Source organism: Gavialis gangeticus, unplaced genomic scaffold (assembly GCF_001723915.1).
Source record: "Gavialis gangeticus isolate Ggan-Ray unplaced genomic scaffold, GavGan_comp1, whole genome shotgun sequence".
Classification (NCBI taxonomy): domain Eukaryota; kingdom Metazoa; phylum Chordata; order Crocodylia; family Gavialidae; genus Gavialis; species Gavialis gangeticus.
This window is the reverse complement of record NW_017728992.1, coordinates 207,789,127-207,804,007: the sequence shown is the minus strand read 5'-3', so window position 1 is coordinate 207,804,007 and position 14,881 is coordinate 207,789,127. Positions and strand designations below refer to the sequence as shown.

The window sequence follows — 14,881 nt, the reverse complement described above, 5'->3', positions numbered from 1 at the left end:
GTATTGGTCTAGAGGAAAAAGCAATCCAGGGACTCATAGTAGAGATGACATCTTTTATTAGACCAACGAGATTTTATGCAAAAAAAATTCTTTAACTGCAAGCTTTCGGTCCCAAACACACTTCATCAGGCATCAGAGAAAAGATGGTAAAAATTCTCCTGATGGAGTAACTGGTGGAGCTGTTACCTTATCATGTCCTAGGTTGGTAGCTGCCTGATCTTATTGCTGTGAGACTAATGTCCCCTTCTGCCACCCTTGCTGGATGTGATGCAGGGGGGCAGACTGAGACCAGGGTTAGATTGTAAATTCGCTGCATTTGGCCTGCAATTTCCGTGCTTCCAAATTGTTTCTTAGCCATTATAATCTAGGTTCCTTACACAGATGGGTTAACAGCCTTCACTTATATGCTCTTGTTTTCAGAGGCACCTATTTAAGTTCCAGAATATGGACTCGAGGGTCCCCCATTTCTGAGGAAATTGGCCCAGGAGAGCAAGTGGGAGATCCTGGGCATGGGGCAGGGTATTAGATGAGCTGTGTCTCTGTTGCAGGGGGATATCGGGGCCATTCAGATGGGGGTTGTATCTCAGGAAACAGATGTTTCATGGTGCCAAAGGTAATGCAATCTCTTTCAGGTGGAGGTGGACTCTGTCATGGCCCAGAATCCATTCTCAGGACTGGAGAGTGCCTTGAAGTAAGTAGGGGCTGCTTTCACAGAGGGCAAGGGAACGGGGTTAAACCTCTTGGTGTCGTGGGTCTCCAAAGCACTTCTACAGCAGAGTGTATGGGGCTGATGGTGGTGGTAGGATCAGACAGAGGGGTGTTTTAAAAGGGACTCAAATTAGCTTAGAGCCTAGGGGAAGCTGAACGTAGCTTCACCACCAACATCTCTGCAGCACTGTAGGGGGAAGAGGCTGCCGGTGCCTCGTCTACACTAGGGCTCTCGTGGCTGGCACAAGTACTAGGAGATCTGTTGGGAGTAGACTGAGTCTAGTACAGGCATACCAAAGCTATCATTTTATAGGGGAGTATTAGAAGGCTTTACATGTGGCTGGGTGTTTTTGAGACTCTCTTGTAGGCATTGGGTGTTGTCTGCAAACCAGGCTGGGGATTTTGACTGGGCTGTGCCACTGCTCCTACTGGGACTTAAAACTGGAGGTTCCCAGCTAGAGGGTCTTGCCCCTTGGCTCAGGGTCACACCAATCACCCTATTTAGGGTCAGGAAGAAATTTTTACCCACTGGACAAATTATGTGGGACTATGGGGAGGGTTGCCTTCTGCAGTAAGGAAGGGATTGGCCCTCTCCCTGTGTTTTCTTGGGCAGAGAGGCTCAATCTTTGCAGCAGAGGTTAGATTATGGATTTGCATAGGATGGTTTGGATATAGGAGTGATCCTGTCTGAGGCAGGGGGTTGGACTAGTTGTGACCTTTTGAGGTCCCTCCCAGCCTCACTTCTCTAGGATTCTCTGAATGCTTCTTGATGGGGTAGAAACCGGCCCTCTTCCTATTATGCTGAAGTCTTTCTTTAATATATCCAAGCTTGTAATTAACTGTCCCATGGGCTTTGATTCATAGATGTTAGGGGCTGGAAGGGACCTCACAAAATCATCAGGTCCAGCCCCTCTGCGCTTGGGCAGGAAAGACTGCTGGGGTCAAATGAGCCAGCAAGGTGGGCATCCAGATGTTTTTTAAAGATCTCCAGGGTGTGTGTCTGTACCACCTCTGAGGAAGCCTGTCCTAGACCCTTGGCACTCGACTTGTAAAGAAGTTTTTCATTATGTCCAGTAGGAAGTGATCTTCAACCAGCTTGTGCCCATTGTTTCTTGTCTTCTCCTGGGGGGGGCTTGGTGAACAGATGTTCCCCCAGGCCCTGATGTACATCCCCTGATATACTTATAGGCTGCCACCAAGTCCCCTCTGAGTCTTCTCTTCTCGAGGTTGAATAGTCCCAAGTCTTGTAGCCTCTCCTCGTATGACCGTGCGTGTGGCTGTCCTTTGGACTCTCTTGAGCTCCTCCACATCCTTCCTGAAGTGCAGCGCCTAAAGCTGGACGCAGCGCTCCAGCTGCGGTCTCACCAAGGCCAAGTGAAGCAGGAGGATGACATCCTTAGCCTTGTTTGAGATGCCTCAGTAGATGCATGCCAGCATTTGGTTAGCTCTGCCAGCTATGGCATTGCATTGGTGGCTCATGTTCATCCTGTGGTCTATCATGACCCCCAGGTCTCATTCAGTTGTAGCGCTGGCAAATGAGGCACTGCCGAGCCTGCAAGCATTGCGGGTTGATTTCTCCCCAGACTTGACATTTCTCCATGTTAAATGTCATCAGGTTATGATCTGCCCACCTTGCAAGCCTGTCCAGGTCAGCCTGTATCTCCAGCCTGTCCTTGAGCACGGCCGCACTCCCCCCTAATTTGGTGTCATCTGCAAACTTTGCCCATATGCTTTTAATACCTGTATCCAAATCATCGATGAATGTGTTGAAAAGCACTGGTCTGAGTATGCCACCGGTCACCTTCCACCATGTCGACTCAGTTCCCTCTATTAATACTGTGGCAGGAAGCCACCTTTGTTTCTCCCCAAAATCTCTGCTCAGTGACAATGTGATCAGGATGGGCCCAGCAGAGGAGATGCACCTTCACCCTATCTCTTTAGGTAACCTGAGCTGGCTACAGTCCTGAGGGAGGGGAAACCTGCTCCCTCTGCCCACAGGACTGGTATCACCTACCTGGGTGAGGGGCTTCTACCTGGGGGGCTAGAGTCTGCCCGGCAACTAGTCATGTATTTCAAATTGATTGGCCAGCAGCCAACAGGTGCTGGCCTCCATTGGACCAGGTGAACGAGGTCACAGGGGCTATATAAGTTAAGACTGCCCAGGAGGAGGGGGCAGCAGCCATGTGGGGGACTCGGGCATGGAGAGGAGTTTTACCATCTGAAACTGGCTCTCTCCCCCATAACTCGCGAGCGGGGGGCAGCCTGCCTCCAGAGGGGATCTCCAACAGCCTCGGGATGATGCTTGTGAGTAAGCTACTCGAGATCTGGTTAGATATCTAGCTGGCAGTAACTCAGATGCGGGATCAAAAGGCTGCCTCAGCCAGACTGTTTTGCTCTATGGGATTTCTATGATATTGCTCTATCTTGTACCCTATTTTCACCCTACCCCTGTAATCAGTACAGTTCTCCTTTGTGACCGGTGTGGGAGACTTATTGAGGGGTGGGTCTAAATTATGCCTAAGAGACCCCTTAGGTCTGCGGACTGAGGGAGACTTTCCTTTTTGGCCCCCAACTTGGGGAAGTACCCCAAGTGCCTGTATTGGGTCGAGTACCCGTAGGACTATTAGGCCTGTGTTTCCCCGAGGGCACTGGGCCGAGACAGTCCCCTCTTGGGGTGGGGGCAACTATGTTACCCCCAGGCTAGCGAGTGTGCTTCAGGAAGTGGGTCAGCCGGATGTGAGGCGCCCCAGGGAGGCACTCGGAGCCGGGAGGGTGGTCTGGAGCAGTGAGGTGGGTGGCTCAACGCAGGAGCGCCCCCTACTGGCTCGCCACAAGTACTTTCTGGGTCCTACCTCAGAGCCAGTTGCCTAGCCAGCGGACCATAAAGTAGTCAAGGCCTCATTTTCCCAATTTTACCATGAGGACATCATGAGAGAGTAAGTCGTCATCATGAGAGACTAATTTGTGTATTATTTCCCTTTCTATTTCTTTTTTTTCTGCACTGGGAGGCTTTCTGTATCGTGGCTTCAGCTCAATTGTGGACATTTTGCTCTGCAACTTGTGTGAAGTTCTGCTTTGCTGAATGACACTTTTTTCTTTTTTAGCTATCTGAGAAACCAACCTCCCTGTGTTTTCTTGAGCAGAGAGGCTCAATCTTTGCAGCAGAGGTTAGATTATGGATTTGCATAGGATGGTTTGGATATAGAAGCGATCCTGTCTGAGGCAAAGCAGGGAATTGGCTCTGAACTTAAAGAGTTGTCAGCTTTCCTCTACCCGGACAAACCGAGTGAAGACTCTGGTTTTTAGTTTGATGTCTGTCATCCTGTCTGAGGACCTGTGCCACTTTATTTTACTGGGCATATGATGAAGCTGTTAATGCGTCAGGTCGGGGAAAAAGGGAACGTGTACATCTGGTAGAGGCTGACTGCATGCCATGGTCTTTGTGGAAAACACTAAGCTAGATGATATCCTTGTCAGAGGCCAGTGGGTTTATATTTCCTATGCATTGCTATGAGTTGTGTTTGTGCAGAGATAGGAAGGAACAGTCTTGTTTTCAATGCATAATCCTTCCCTTGTTGTGGAGTCGGGACTTCAGGGGCCTCTTGCTGGAAGAAAGACCGGGCTGTGTGAGACCATCAATAGATGGGGACTGTCTGTGTTCCCATCTCTTGTCCTCAAGAGAGCATCTTTTCCGCTTCCCATCTCGACTGTCAGAAAGCAGAGATGTTTCCAACTCGCTCTGGGACGTTGTTCCCTCAAGGCAACAACAAAAGGTTTTGCACTGATGGCTTTGCACACTGAAAGCAAGGGTTTTGAAGCCAGAAAGCCCTTGGTGACTCTCCAGGCACAATTCCCTTGTGCATAAGAATAAGGACATACCCTGTACCTTTGCACCTATCCCACAGGAAATTATTTATTAAACGCTAACTCTGCTCCAGATCCTGTACAGTTTTTTACCTCTGCATTTTGGAAGGAGGAAGGCAAGGATAATCACCGCACTGCTGTCTTTTTATTTCTAGCTTGGGCATAGTGGAGCTGGATGTTGTCAGTCTAGTTTAGGAGTGACAAACTCTTTGCTTTGACACAGTTAAACCCAAGGTGTGATTGTGTCCCGACACATTGATCTTGACCTGTGCTGACTGGTACATCACTTGAGGTTTCTGGACATGGTTCAGCATATGGGAAACCTAGATGCATGACCACCTGCCCAAGGGAAAGCCCCACAGGTCATTCGCTGACTCTGAATAAGGCACCAACCATTCGTATCATCCATCCTTCTGCAAAACAGCCCTGGGATTTCACCCCTGATTTGTCTGGCAAAAGACTTTGTGCTGTCTTGTCGTGTGACTGACATTATCGAGCTTCATAACCCACGGCCAGTGAGAGCAAGCAATGCTGTGGGAGAGCCATCGGAAATAACTCCTGCCATGCACGCAGCATCTAGACCAGCCAAGATTGCTTATTAAAAACCAAGGCTAGTCTGTTCACAGCTATTGCAGTGCGAGTCGGTGCTTGCTGCGTGCGTCTCTTGGCCTAAGTAGCTGTAATTGAACTTCTTGGAGTGAAACTAATCTGCTTTTGGAGCTGCCTTGCATTCATTATTCCAGCATTTCAGTGGGTAAAAACCATCAGCCCCCTTTGCATTGGAAAGGAGTTTGCATGAAGGCCAGACTTTTAGCCCTGGGTTTCTGGGCTTGATTTGTTTATGGTGGCTAACATTCAGCCCGCACGCTGGCAAAGGCTCTCCGCTCCCTGGGGCCAGCATGCAGATTGAGCAGCTTAGACTAATCTGTCTTTAACCTGTATCTGCTGCGGGGCAATCGCTGTATTAGGGGATCTGATCCATTGGGAAATAGGCTCTGTAAGCACAGGTAGCATGGCTTATTTGGGTCCCAAGGGCAGTAAACTAACTGGAGGAAGTGGACTAGGTCTCACGGCCTCTTCTAGTCTTTCATTTCTAGTTGTGTCTTCATTTTAAAGTGCTTGTGCTTTTACCAGGGGTGGAAGTATGATAAGCACTAGGCATCAATGAATGGCATCCTGTTTTGTCCGTCTCTGCTGCAGTAGAAGCTACCGAACCCCATCCCCTGCCAACCCGGTGCATTCATCCCTCTGCCTCTCCCTGAAGCAACTTGTTTCTGGCTTCCTTGGTTTTTTTGGGGGCTTCTTCCCAGCTCAAAAGAGTCCTGATTTCATACTCATAGACATCATTTTCACAGGGCAGAGACTCGGCAGCATGCTTTGGCTGTGATTTAGATAGGACCTCCTTGTTTCTGTGCCCACTGCTCTGGTGAAGTGGGTCATTCTGGGTGGAGCAACGGGGCCGAGCTTCTCTGTTACTCCTGAGATCCTGTAGCTTAAAGTGAGGCACATGATGCTTGCTGTGGGATGCATAGTCCTTTCCACACCATCAAAGGGATATAGCAACTTAACTCTGGTTACTCAGAGTGTAATGAGGCTCGACCCTCATGGGAGCTGTGAGAGGCAGGTAGCAGGATGGGGACTTGCCAGCCCTCTACCTGGATTGCAGCATTATTCAGCCTGAGATCCCCTGTCTTGCTTTTCGTTTCAGAGCCCTCCAGAGCGCCGAGGATGTCCCAGATTGCAACGGCCATGACGTGCCCCTACTGAGGGTGGAGGATGGGGACGAGCGGCAGCCTGGCGGGGAGAGCACTGAAAGGTTTGCACCCAGCAGCCGTGGTTGCATTGGGAGCTGCTGATTTAGCTTGCATTGGCAGTGTTGTCTCTTCCTACCGAGCTTTTTCTGGAACTACAGATGCAGCTGGATTCTCCAAGTCCTGAGCTTCTCCTTGCTTTTAACACCAACACACAGCTCCTTCCTCCCTGCTGTTCTTGAGCCCAGCATCGGGCACTCTCTAGGGATCCAGATCCACACCTGTCCCTGCCTGAGACCTGTGGTCTCTCCTTCTCCCCATGAGTTTTTCTCATGTCACTTTGGGGGCTGTCTACACACCGAAGCGTGGTTTTGCTGGCGATTTGGTGTGAATGGGGTAGGGTGGGAAGGTTTTTGCACCCGTTAGTAATTAGCTGCTGCTCCATTGCAGGTCAGAGCATGCACCGGAGATGACAAAAACGGAAACCGAGGGGAAGCTCCCAGGAGCCGAGGTCAGAGCCTTGTGGGGGGTGTCCTGCGGGCTGGAGATGCTGTGGTGTCTGCAAATGCTTTGGATGATGTGCCTGTGACAGCTGGGAGGACTTTGCTGTTCCTCTTTAGTTTGATGAATGCTTTCTCTGAGCGCTGTAACCTCCCTAGGCTGCTTTGGGTTGGAAGCGGTTGGCCAAGCTGGTGTAAATGAGCATCATTTTGGCCCAGCCACACAAGCCTCCACAACCTCCCCCTGCTCAGGGTGTGACCCAGTGCCCCTGAGCCGTGACTTCGTACCGTCCCCTTCACACTCTCTCCACGGGCGTCCTGGGTCCCTGACGTTGCGTTTGAACATCTTCTCCTTGGCGCCTGTTCCCTTCCATCCCTTCCTGCTTCCCCCGTTGGCTTTCTCACCCATCCGTCGGCCTCCCTTATGTCCTGCAAATACCCTTTGTGTGCCACAGGTGCCCCTGAAATGCCCCCCATGCTCTTCTCCTGCCGTGGTGCCTATGAGAAGTGAGTCCATGCTCCTCACCATCTCATTTCCCTCGGTAAAACCTGCCCGATTCACCAGCGTCGTGGCTGGGCATCTGTGAGGAGGCTCAAAAGAGACTTGTCTTCTGCTCCCGGGATTGGATCTTTGCCCACGTAGATGAGCAGTGAAATCTGGGTCTTGTTTGTAAAGTTTCCAACCTTGATGCTAACTAGATGGTTTCTCTCTCTCTCTCATTCCTGCCAGGCTCCAAGGCAAGAGGAAATTAAGTCCAGTGGGGTCTCTCGGGAGAACGAAGACTTCTTTGCAAACCATGGAGATTTGTCCACAGACATGGGTGCTAGAGCTGAAATTGGTGATATCCTGGAAGAAGGCAAGGACAAGGAGGGGAAAGGTGGTTTGCTTGTGCTGGAGCAGATGGGAGGTATACATGTCCAAGGCCTGAAAAGGAGAAGGGAGGAGGATGGAGGAAAGGAGAGAGAAAAAAAGAAAGGGAAAAGGGACCTGAAGGATGGCAGAGGGGAGCTGGGTCAGAAAGAGAAGCCGAAGAAGGAGGGTGCTCCCGGGAAAGGAAGGAGCCACGGGAAGGGCGATGCCCCATGGCAAAGCAAAGCCAAGAGAGCGAGAGTGGGTGTCAAAGCGGGGTTGGCAGAGGATGGCAAGGTGGAAAAGGACAGGAAAGGGGGATGTGACCATGATAGGAAAGAGGAAAAAGGAAGGAGGGTGAAAGAGGAGGACCATGCACAGAAAGATGAGGATGAACTGCAGCCAGGGAGAGCAGAGAACGGGGTTAGGTGGGCAGAGGGAGCAATGCTGGAGGGCCCCCGAGCAAGCCCGGGAGGGGAAGGGGAAGAGATGGAGGGAGGGAAGAAGCATGGCCGGGCAGAGAAGGCAGCAAAGAGCCAGAAGGAGAAAGGGCAGGAAAGGAAAGGAGAAAAGACCAAGAAGAAGAAAAGGGAAGGGGGAAAAGTGGGACACGAGAAACCACCAAGGTTTGAAAGCCTGAAGGAAGAGCCAGAAGTGGAGAAGACAGAGGAAGGGGAACGGAGGGGAGGTGGGAAGGGAATGAAGGAAGAAGAGGGAGGAGAGCCGGAGACGGGGGGAGACGGAGGAGTAGAGGAGCAGCGTGAGGGCGATGGGTTAGGGAAGAGCGAGAGCGTCGAGTCCGATGAGAAAGTGAAGGTGGAAAATGGCCTGGAGGACGAGACAGACGCAAAGACTAAAGCCAAGGGGGCAAAACCAGCCAAGCGGAGGAAAGCCAAGGAAGAAAACGTGCCCAAAGAGAAGGGCAAGAAGGCATCAGAAAAGCCGGAGAAGGAAGGTCCGGCTCAGAAAAGGAAAACCACAGAAGAGGGAGACAAGAAGAAAAGCAAGAAGGCAAAGACGGAGGAAAATGAGAAGGAGAAAAAGAAAAAGGAAGAAGAGAGTAAATGGAAGTGGTGAGTGTCCATGTGTTGCCGCAGTGCTCTGACCTCAGGGCTGGGTGCTGTTGAATGTCCTGGGCAGAGCGCATCTTTTTTCTCCCCTCCCTAAAATATTGACTTAAGTTGAGTTTCAGTCTTCAGCAGAATTTCCCTGTTGTCTGACCCAGGGGTGCATGGTCTGATCCGAGGCTGCCTCGAGCTCGAGGGTGCAACACCCGCTGCCAACAAGGTCAGTGGGGCTGTGCACACTGTACCAGGTGTGTTACCCCCGCCCTTGTGCAACGAGGTGAGGGTGCATCCTTTTCGTTCCTGGCCAGCATCTCTTTTTGTAGTGCTGCCGGGTTTGTCTCGCTGCTTTTAAGTTGCTTTAAAAATAAAAAAGGGCAGCTGGTGCAAGGAGAGCAATCCTACCACTTGCATTAGAGGTCCTTGCTATTCTCCCTGTGGTCAGTAGGTGACTCTAGAGTCTCATCCCTATGCAATTAGAAACCAGCATATAAAGAGGTTAGACGAGGAGGTCCTTTGGGTAAATGTGATGGCTTTTGTTTTAAATAGTTAGAAAAATTGTTCTTTGCAAGCTTTTGGGTACAAACACCCTTCCTCTGACAGCTGATGCATTTTAAGTGGAGGCTCATCACTAAAAGTTGATCAGATTGCTGCTGCTAATCAATCGGGTCTGTGTCATCCCTTTGCCAGCAGCCTAGGACCTCTCTGCCTTCTCTGAACTCGTGGTTCATGGAGCACAATTTTCTTAAAATCATAGTCCAAGAGCAGAGCAGCGGGGCTGGGAAGGAGCTTCAGAGCTCACATCTAATCCAGCCCCGGCCTGAGGCAGGGTCAGGCCCGTCCAAACCACCCCACGCAAATCCGTAGTCCAGCCTCTTTGTAAAGCTGCTGCCAACCCTGATGCAACACAAGGCCTCACCCCCAAACCTGCCCCAGGCAAAGCAGGGGGATCACAGCAGCCAGTGTCCTGCTTCTCTAAACAGTAGTTAATATACCCTCAAGAGATCCCGGGTAGAGGCCGTGCCCCCACTACAGAGGAGGGCAAAACCCCCACAGTCCATATCAATCTGACCAGGGGCAAAATTCCCTCCTGACCCCAAATATAGGGATTAGTCTGACCCTGGACAGAAGGGCGAGACCCTCCAGCCCGGACCCTGCGGGGTTGGTGCCAGCAGGAGCATTGGCCCAGCCCCAGCCTGGGCTGCAGCCAGCGCCTCTGGAGGAGGCTTAAACCCCCTGACGCATGTAGCAGAAAGGAGGGAAGAGGGAGACGAGCACCAAAATCTTTCCTTTTATTTATTTATTTATTTATTTATTTTTTGCAAGTCCTCATCCCTGGCATCTAAATCATCCCTTCCATCCCCTTGCGGGCTGGCACTGATGGTGTGCTCCCCCCTGCGGAGGAGGCTGCAGTGGACGGATGGGGCTTTTGTTGCACGGTGACTCCTTAAGCCTGTGGCATTAACTCAAACATGCACATCAGCAACTACATGTCCCAGAATGGTTTGCTGCTCTGGTGGGGCTGGACTCGGGGCAGTCAGCAATTGCGTTTCTTTTCCTTTGCAAAACAATAGGTGAAAAATGTCATTTTTCTTTCCCAACAGAGAGGAACAAGGCAGGGGCTGCATTATATTTTTGGCAAAAAAAAAAAAGGCTATATGCATAAATAAATGAGATATAACGAGGAAAAAAATGAGGGGGAGGGCAGGGGAAGTGGCTCTAAACACTTCCACGTGAAAAGTCATGGGAGCCGGGGTGCTGGCAGGATGTGTTGGTGCAGAGCTGCCCTCCGATCCACCAGACTAAAAGCCGGAGCCATGGCATGTATAAGTGTGTTGGTCAGCTGCTTTGACCCACCCTGGGGTGGCTCCTCCCGTGCCCTGGCTGTGGGCAGCTCTGCAGCATTCAGGCTGCCCCAGGGCTACGGGCAGGTGTAGCCCACGCCAAAGCGAGGGCTGGAGGGGTGGGGGACAGCAAGGAGTATTGCAGCCCCTGGCAGTGTCCATGCGGCATGCCTCCCTTTGCAGCAGTTGTAGAAGATCAAGTGACTAGCCCAAGGTTGTGCAGGAAGTCAGTGGCAGAGCTGGGCACTGACTTCAGGATGCCTGAGCCCCAGGCCAATGCCCTGGCTCTTAGCACTGTCTCCAGTCCTGATTCTTCTTTCCTGCTGCCCTTGGAGCCAACTGCACGGTGCTAAACGCTGCCCCAAGGTCTGTTTCTCCCTTGGTGCCTGTAGGTGTCTTCCCAACACTGTTCTGGGCTGGGGCAGCCCCTGCTGAGCCTTAAGAGCCAAGGGTCCAAAACTGTCTAGTGCCAAGGTGCCCCTAATCCATCCGCATCTCCCTGTCTCCAAGGTGGGAAGAGGAGAAGACCGAGGACAAAGTGAAATGGAAGCAGCTGGAGCACAAAGGACCCTACTTCGCCCCTTTGTATGAGCCGCTCCCGGATGACGTCAAGTTTTACTACAATGGTAAGTCAGTCCCTACCATCTAGGCAGGAAAACCAAGCATGTCTGGGTCCCTACGTGGCAGGGGAAACGGGCCAGACAAGCGATTCTGCCCCCGTTTACCTCCGAGAGCTCGGTGTAGAGCAGACGGCATCATACGCCCAAAGGAGAGGGCTGAAACCATACCAGCATTTCCGGCCCATTGTAGCTGCTAATGAAGCCAAATCTGCCCCATGCATCAGGGTAGCTTAGGTGCTAGAGGGCAGGTTGATGGGTATGCTGGGCGAAACCCAGCCATTCTGACCACGCCGCAAAGATGAGCATTTGCAAAGTGGCCGCAGAGGGCATGCTTAAACACAGGGCTGCAGCGGATGGCTACAGGGGGATCCTGCTGCTACAAGGGGCTCGATGCAGACGCAACGAGACACGGGTTAAAGTGGGATTGTGTGGTTGCTAAAAAAGCAGGTGCTTCCTTGCAGGCCAGCCTATGAAGCTGAGTTTGGCCACAGAAGAAATAGCCACCTTCTATGCTAAAATGCTGGATCACGAGTACACCACTAAAGAGATTTTCCAGAACAACTTCTTCAGGGATTGGAAAGAGGTACTGCTTCTTCAGTCTTGCAATTCAAGAATAAAAAGCCTTTGTTAGGAGCTGTGAGGTCATCCTATGATGTCACTAGGGTAGCGGCTTGGGGAATGGCAAGGCCCAGGTCTATAGCAGGAAGAGGAGCAGGGGTCAGTCGCCTGATGGCTGATTTCCCAATCTGTGCCGTTATGGTGTTGGGTGCAGTGGGGTTCATCGTATCTGCGGCTGCTTCATGCTGAAGTTTGGGGTGGGCTTCTTAGGGTGTTTTAATTCTTACTAGAAGATGGGGATGGCTGGAGAGAGGGAGCAGAGGCAGAGCCATGCCAGCAAGGGAGAGTTGCATCAGGCAGCACCTTTCTCTGTTGCAGAACAGGGGCTTGTCCCTGCAGGGAAGTTGAGGCTGGACATGCAGAGCATGCATGTGCAACATGGACATATGATGTGATAACTCCGGGGTCAGGGCATGCAGTGGGTGCCATTGCAGCAAGCTCTGGGCACAGGCCTGGTACACTGGGATGATGTAGTTGGAGCTGGTCCTGCTTGGAGCAGGGGTTGCACTAGATGTGACCTCCTGAGACCCCTTCAACCCTCATTGTCTATGAACTTACCCCAGGGTAGAGCCAAAGGGGGCTTTCCTCTGCATGGGAGCAACTTATACCCGGGTAAAGCTGTGCATCGCTTGGCTGCTCTGCTTTGTCTGCAGAGTAAAGTCTGTTTGCCCTGGAGTAACTGTGTTGTGTATCCACCCAGGGGCAGATCCAGGGGGGTGTATTTGGTGCAGTCACACCTCCCTTTTGATTCCTGCTCCAGCCAGAGTTTAAAACCAGCTACCTGGCTGTAGCAGCAGCATCTCTAGCCACTGAGGGACTCCCTCAACTTGATGGCTCATTATAATGTACCTAATCCCTTCTAAACTCATCTCACCGGTGTTAATGACTCTTCTTTTCAGTAGTCTTGATGTTCTGCCAGTCAAGCTGACTTTTTTCTTTTTGCCGTTCTACTGTCTGTTGCTTCTGCTCCCAGTTCACAGATGGGTTTTTTAACTCATTCCAATGACTTTATATTTGTTGTTGCTTCGATCTTAAACTGCATCCCGCCTCCCTAGGCCCCTAGCATAGTAGTCAGGCTTCTAGTTTACTTTTAATTGGAGAAAAATGCATGGTGTCTATATGTGATGGTGCACCTGCACCCCCCTTTTGAAAAGTCTAGATCTGCCTATATAGCCACCTGAAGGGACAGAGGTAGCCAACTCCATTTGCCAAGCTCAGTAAGTTCCTGGTACGTGGTGCCTGTGAGTGTCCAAAGGGAGAGGGTTTGTGGAGGAGGTGATGTGCTGCCCCAGCTCACTGCATACTTGCTGTCCCATATCCATGAGGCCTGAATGCAGTAGGGCCTCATCTAATTTTTAGGCAAGGAGAAATGCTTTGCAGCTCATGTGCATTAAGCTTCTGGAGCAGCTAGCACACAGCAAATCCACGTCTTCCCTGCATGGGCACCCCTGGGGATCCTGCACACACTAACTTCTGTTCAGTGCCCTTCACCCCCATCCCCTTGTAGCCAGTCAGGCTTGGGGGTGTGCAATCTCGGGCTTCTTCCTTTTTCCCTTCACACTGCTCCACCCAAGAGGTGGCTGCATTTCACTGCTGCCCGTGTTCACAGGCTTGCATTTTTCAGAAGCAGCTGCTTGATTTCATAGAAATCCTGGAGAAGTAGGGCTAGGAGGGGCCTCCAGACATCATCTAGTCCAATCCTCTCCTGGGAAAATAATAAATTTCCCAGATGCAGTTTCTCACAAGCCAATGCTTTCGGTATGGATGGGATGGTGCTGACTGATGCTCTCATGCAACTCCTCCAAAATGCTTAGGGCCTTCTCTTCTCTTCTCTTCTCTTCTCTTCTCTTCTCTTCTCTTCTCTTCTCTTCTCTTCTCTTCTCTTCTCGGGCCTCCGAGCTCGGTGCTAAGTCAACTTTGCCTGTTGGTTCACCGAGACCTGTCTGGCTTTTGTGCAGGAAATGACAGAGAAGGAGCAGGAGATCATCCAGAGCCTGGACAAGTGCAACTTCAAAGAAATACACAAGTACTTTGTGGACAAGAACGAGGCCCGGAAGGCCCTGCCCAAAGAGGAGAAGCAGGTGAGGACCTGGCTCCTGGGACAGCCGGTCACCGTTTCAGCCAGCGTGGGGCATTTCTAGGGTCTGCAGCCAGCCTCTCTGGTGGATTCAGCCAAATGAATGTATGCACTGACTCATAATTGCGAATCTAGGCAAATCACTAGTATGAAACTACCATGACGCCCTGACTTCTCCTGACTTGTGTCCTGCTCCCTGGCTTGTCCTTAACTTTCAGTTGGGGCAGGGAGAGAGGTACCCTTTGCACCTTAGCATGTAAAAAGCAGTGGAGCAAAGTCTCGGGGCCCCCTGTGCTCACTGCATTTGCTTCTTGGATTCTTGTTTCTCGAATGACCTTGAGTTTGAGACCTTTGGTGCAAGCCTGGGGTCTGAGCCATGCAGGAGACGCCTAGGCTAGGTACAGACATTTTTCATGGTTTAAGTGATCAGAAACTGGTTTAAACCTGGGACAGACCAGAAGTTCAGTGCACATAAGCCAGTTTCAAAATGGCTGAAGCTGGTTTAAGATAAACCTGGTTGAATGTAGCATCAGACTTAACTGATTTGGGTCATACTGGTTTCTGCAATGTGTGTCCCAGACCCTAGAGTATTGTGTGAAATTTGCAGCTCCACATTTGGAAAAGAGGTTCGAGAGGGTCCAGAGGTAGGAGAGAAGATAATGGGCTTGGCAGGCTAGCACAGGAGGAGAGGCATGTTCAGCTTGCAGAAAAGGCAAGAGGGGATGTGACAGTCAAACATCTGAAGGGCTGCTACAAAGAGGGAAAACAGTTTTTCTCTCTTGCTGCAGAGAGCAGAATGTGGATCAATGGCTTGAAGTTGAAGCAAAGTAGATTTAAACTGGGTCTCAGGGAAAAGTTTTCTCACTGCTAGGACAGGGAAGCAGTGGAATAGATGCTCAGGGAAGTTGTGGTATCTCCATCACTGGAGAGGTTCAAGAAGGGGCTGAATGAGTATTGGTCAGGGGTGATCCAGGTACAGATGCAC

The 14,881-nt window shown here is 51.1% G+C and overlaps 1 protein-coding gene across 2 annotated transcripts in view; it reads left to right on the top strand.

Annotated features, from left to right (window-relative positions):
• Positions 1–8,724: 8,724 nt before the first annotated feature.
• Positions 8,725–14,881, top strand: part of TOP1MT (topoisomerase (DNA) I, mitochondrial) — a 28,977-nt gene continuing 22,820 nt past the window's right edge. Inside the window, exons 1-4 of one of the 2 annotated variants that reach the window (XM_019528247.1) lie at positions 8,725–8,746; positions 11,092–11,207; positions 11,663–11,784; positions 13,778–13,900. In XM_019528247.1, coding sequence (XP_019383792.1) covers positions 11,671–11,784; positions 13,778–13,900 — 237 coding nt within the window. In that variant the 5' untranslated portion in view covers positions 8,725–8,746; positions 11,092–11,207; positions 11,663–11,670. Of the gene's footprint in view, positions 8,747–10,505; positions 10,562–11,091; positions 11,208–11,662; positions 11,785–13,777; positions 13,901–14,881 lie in introns of those variants that run through there. The other variant, XM_019528248.1, reaches the window with a different exon arrangement.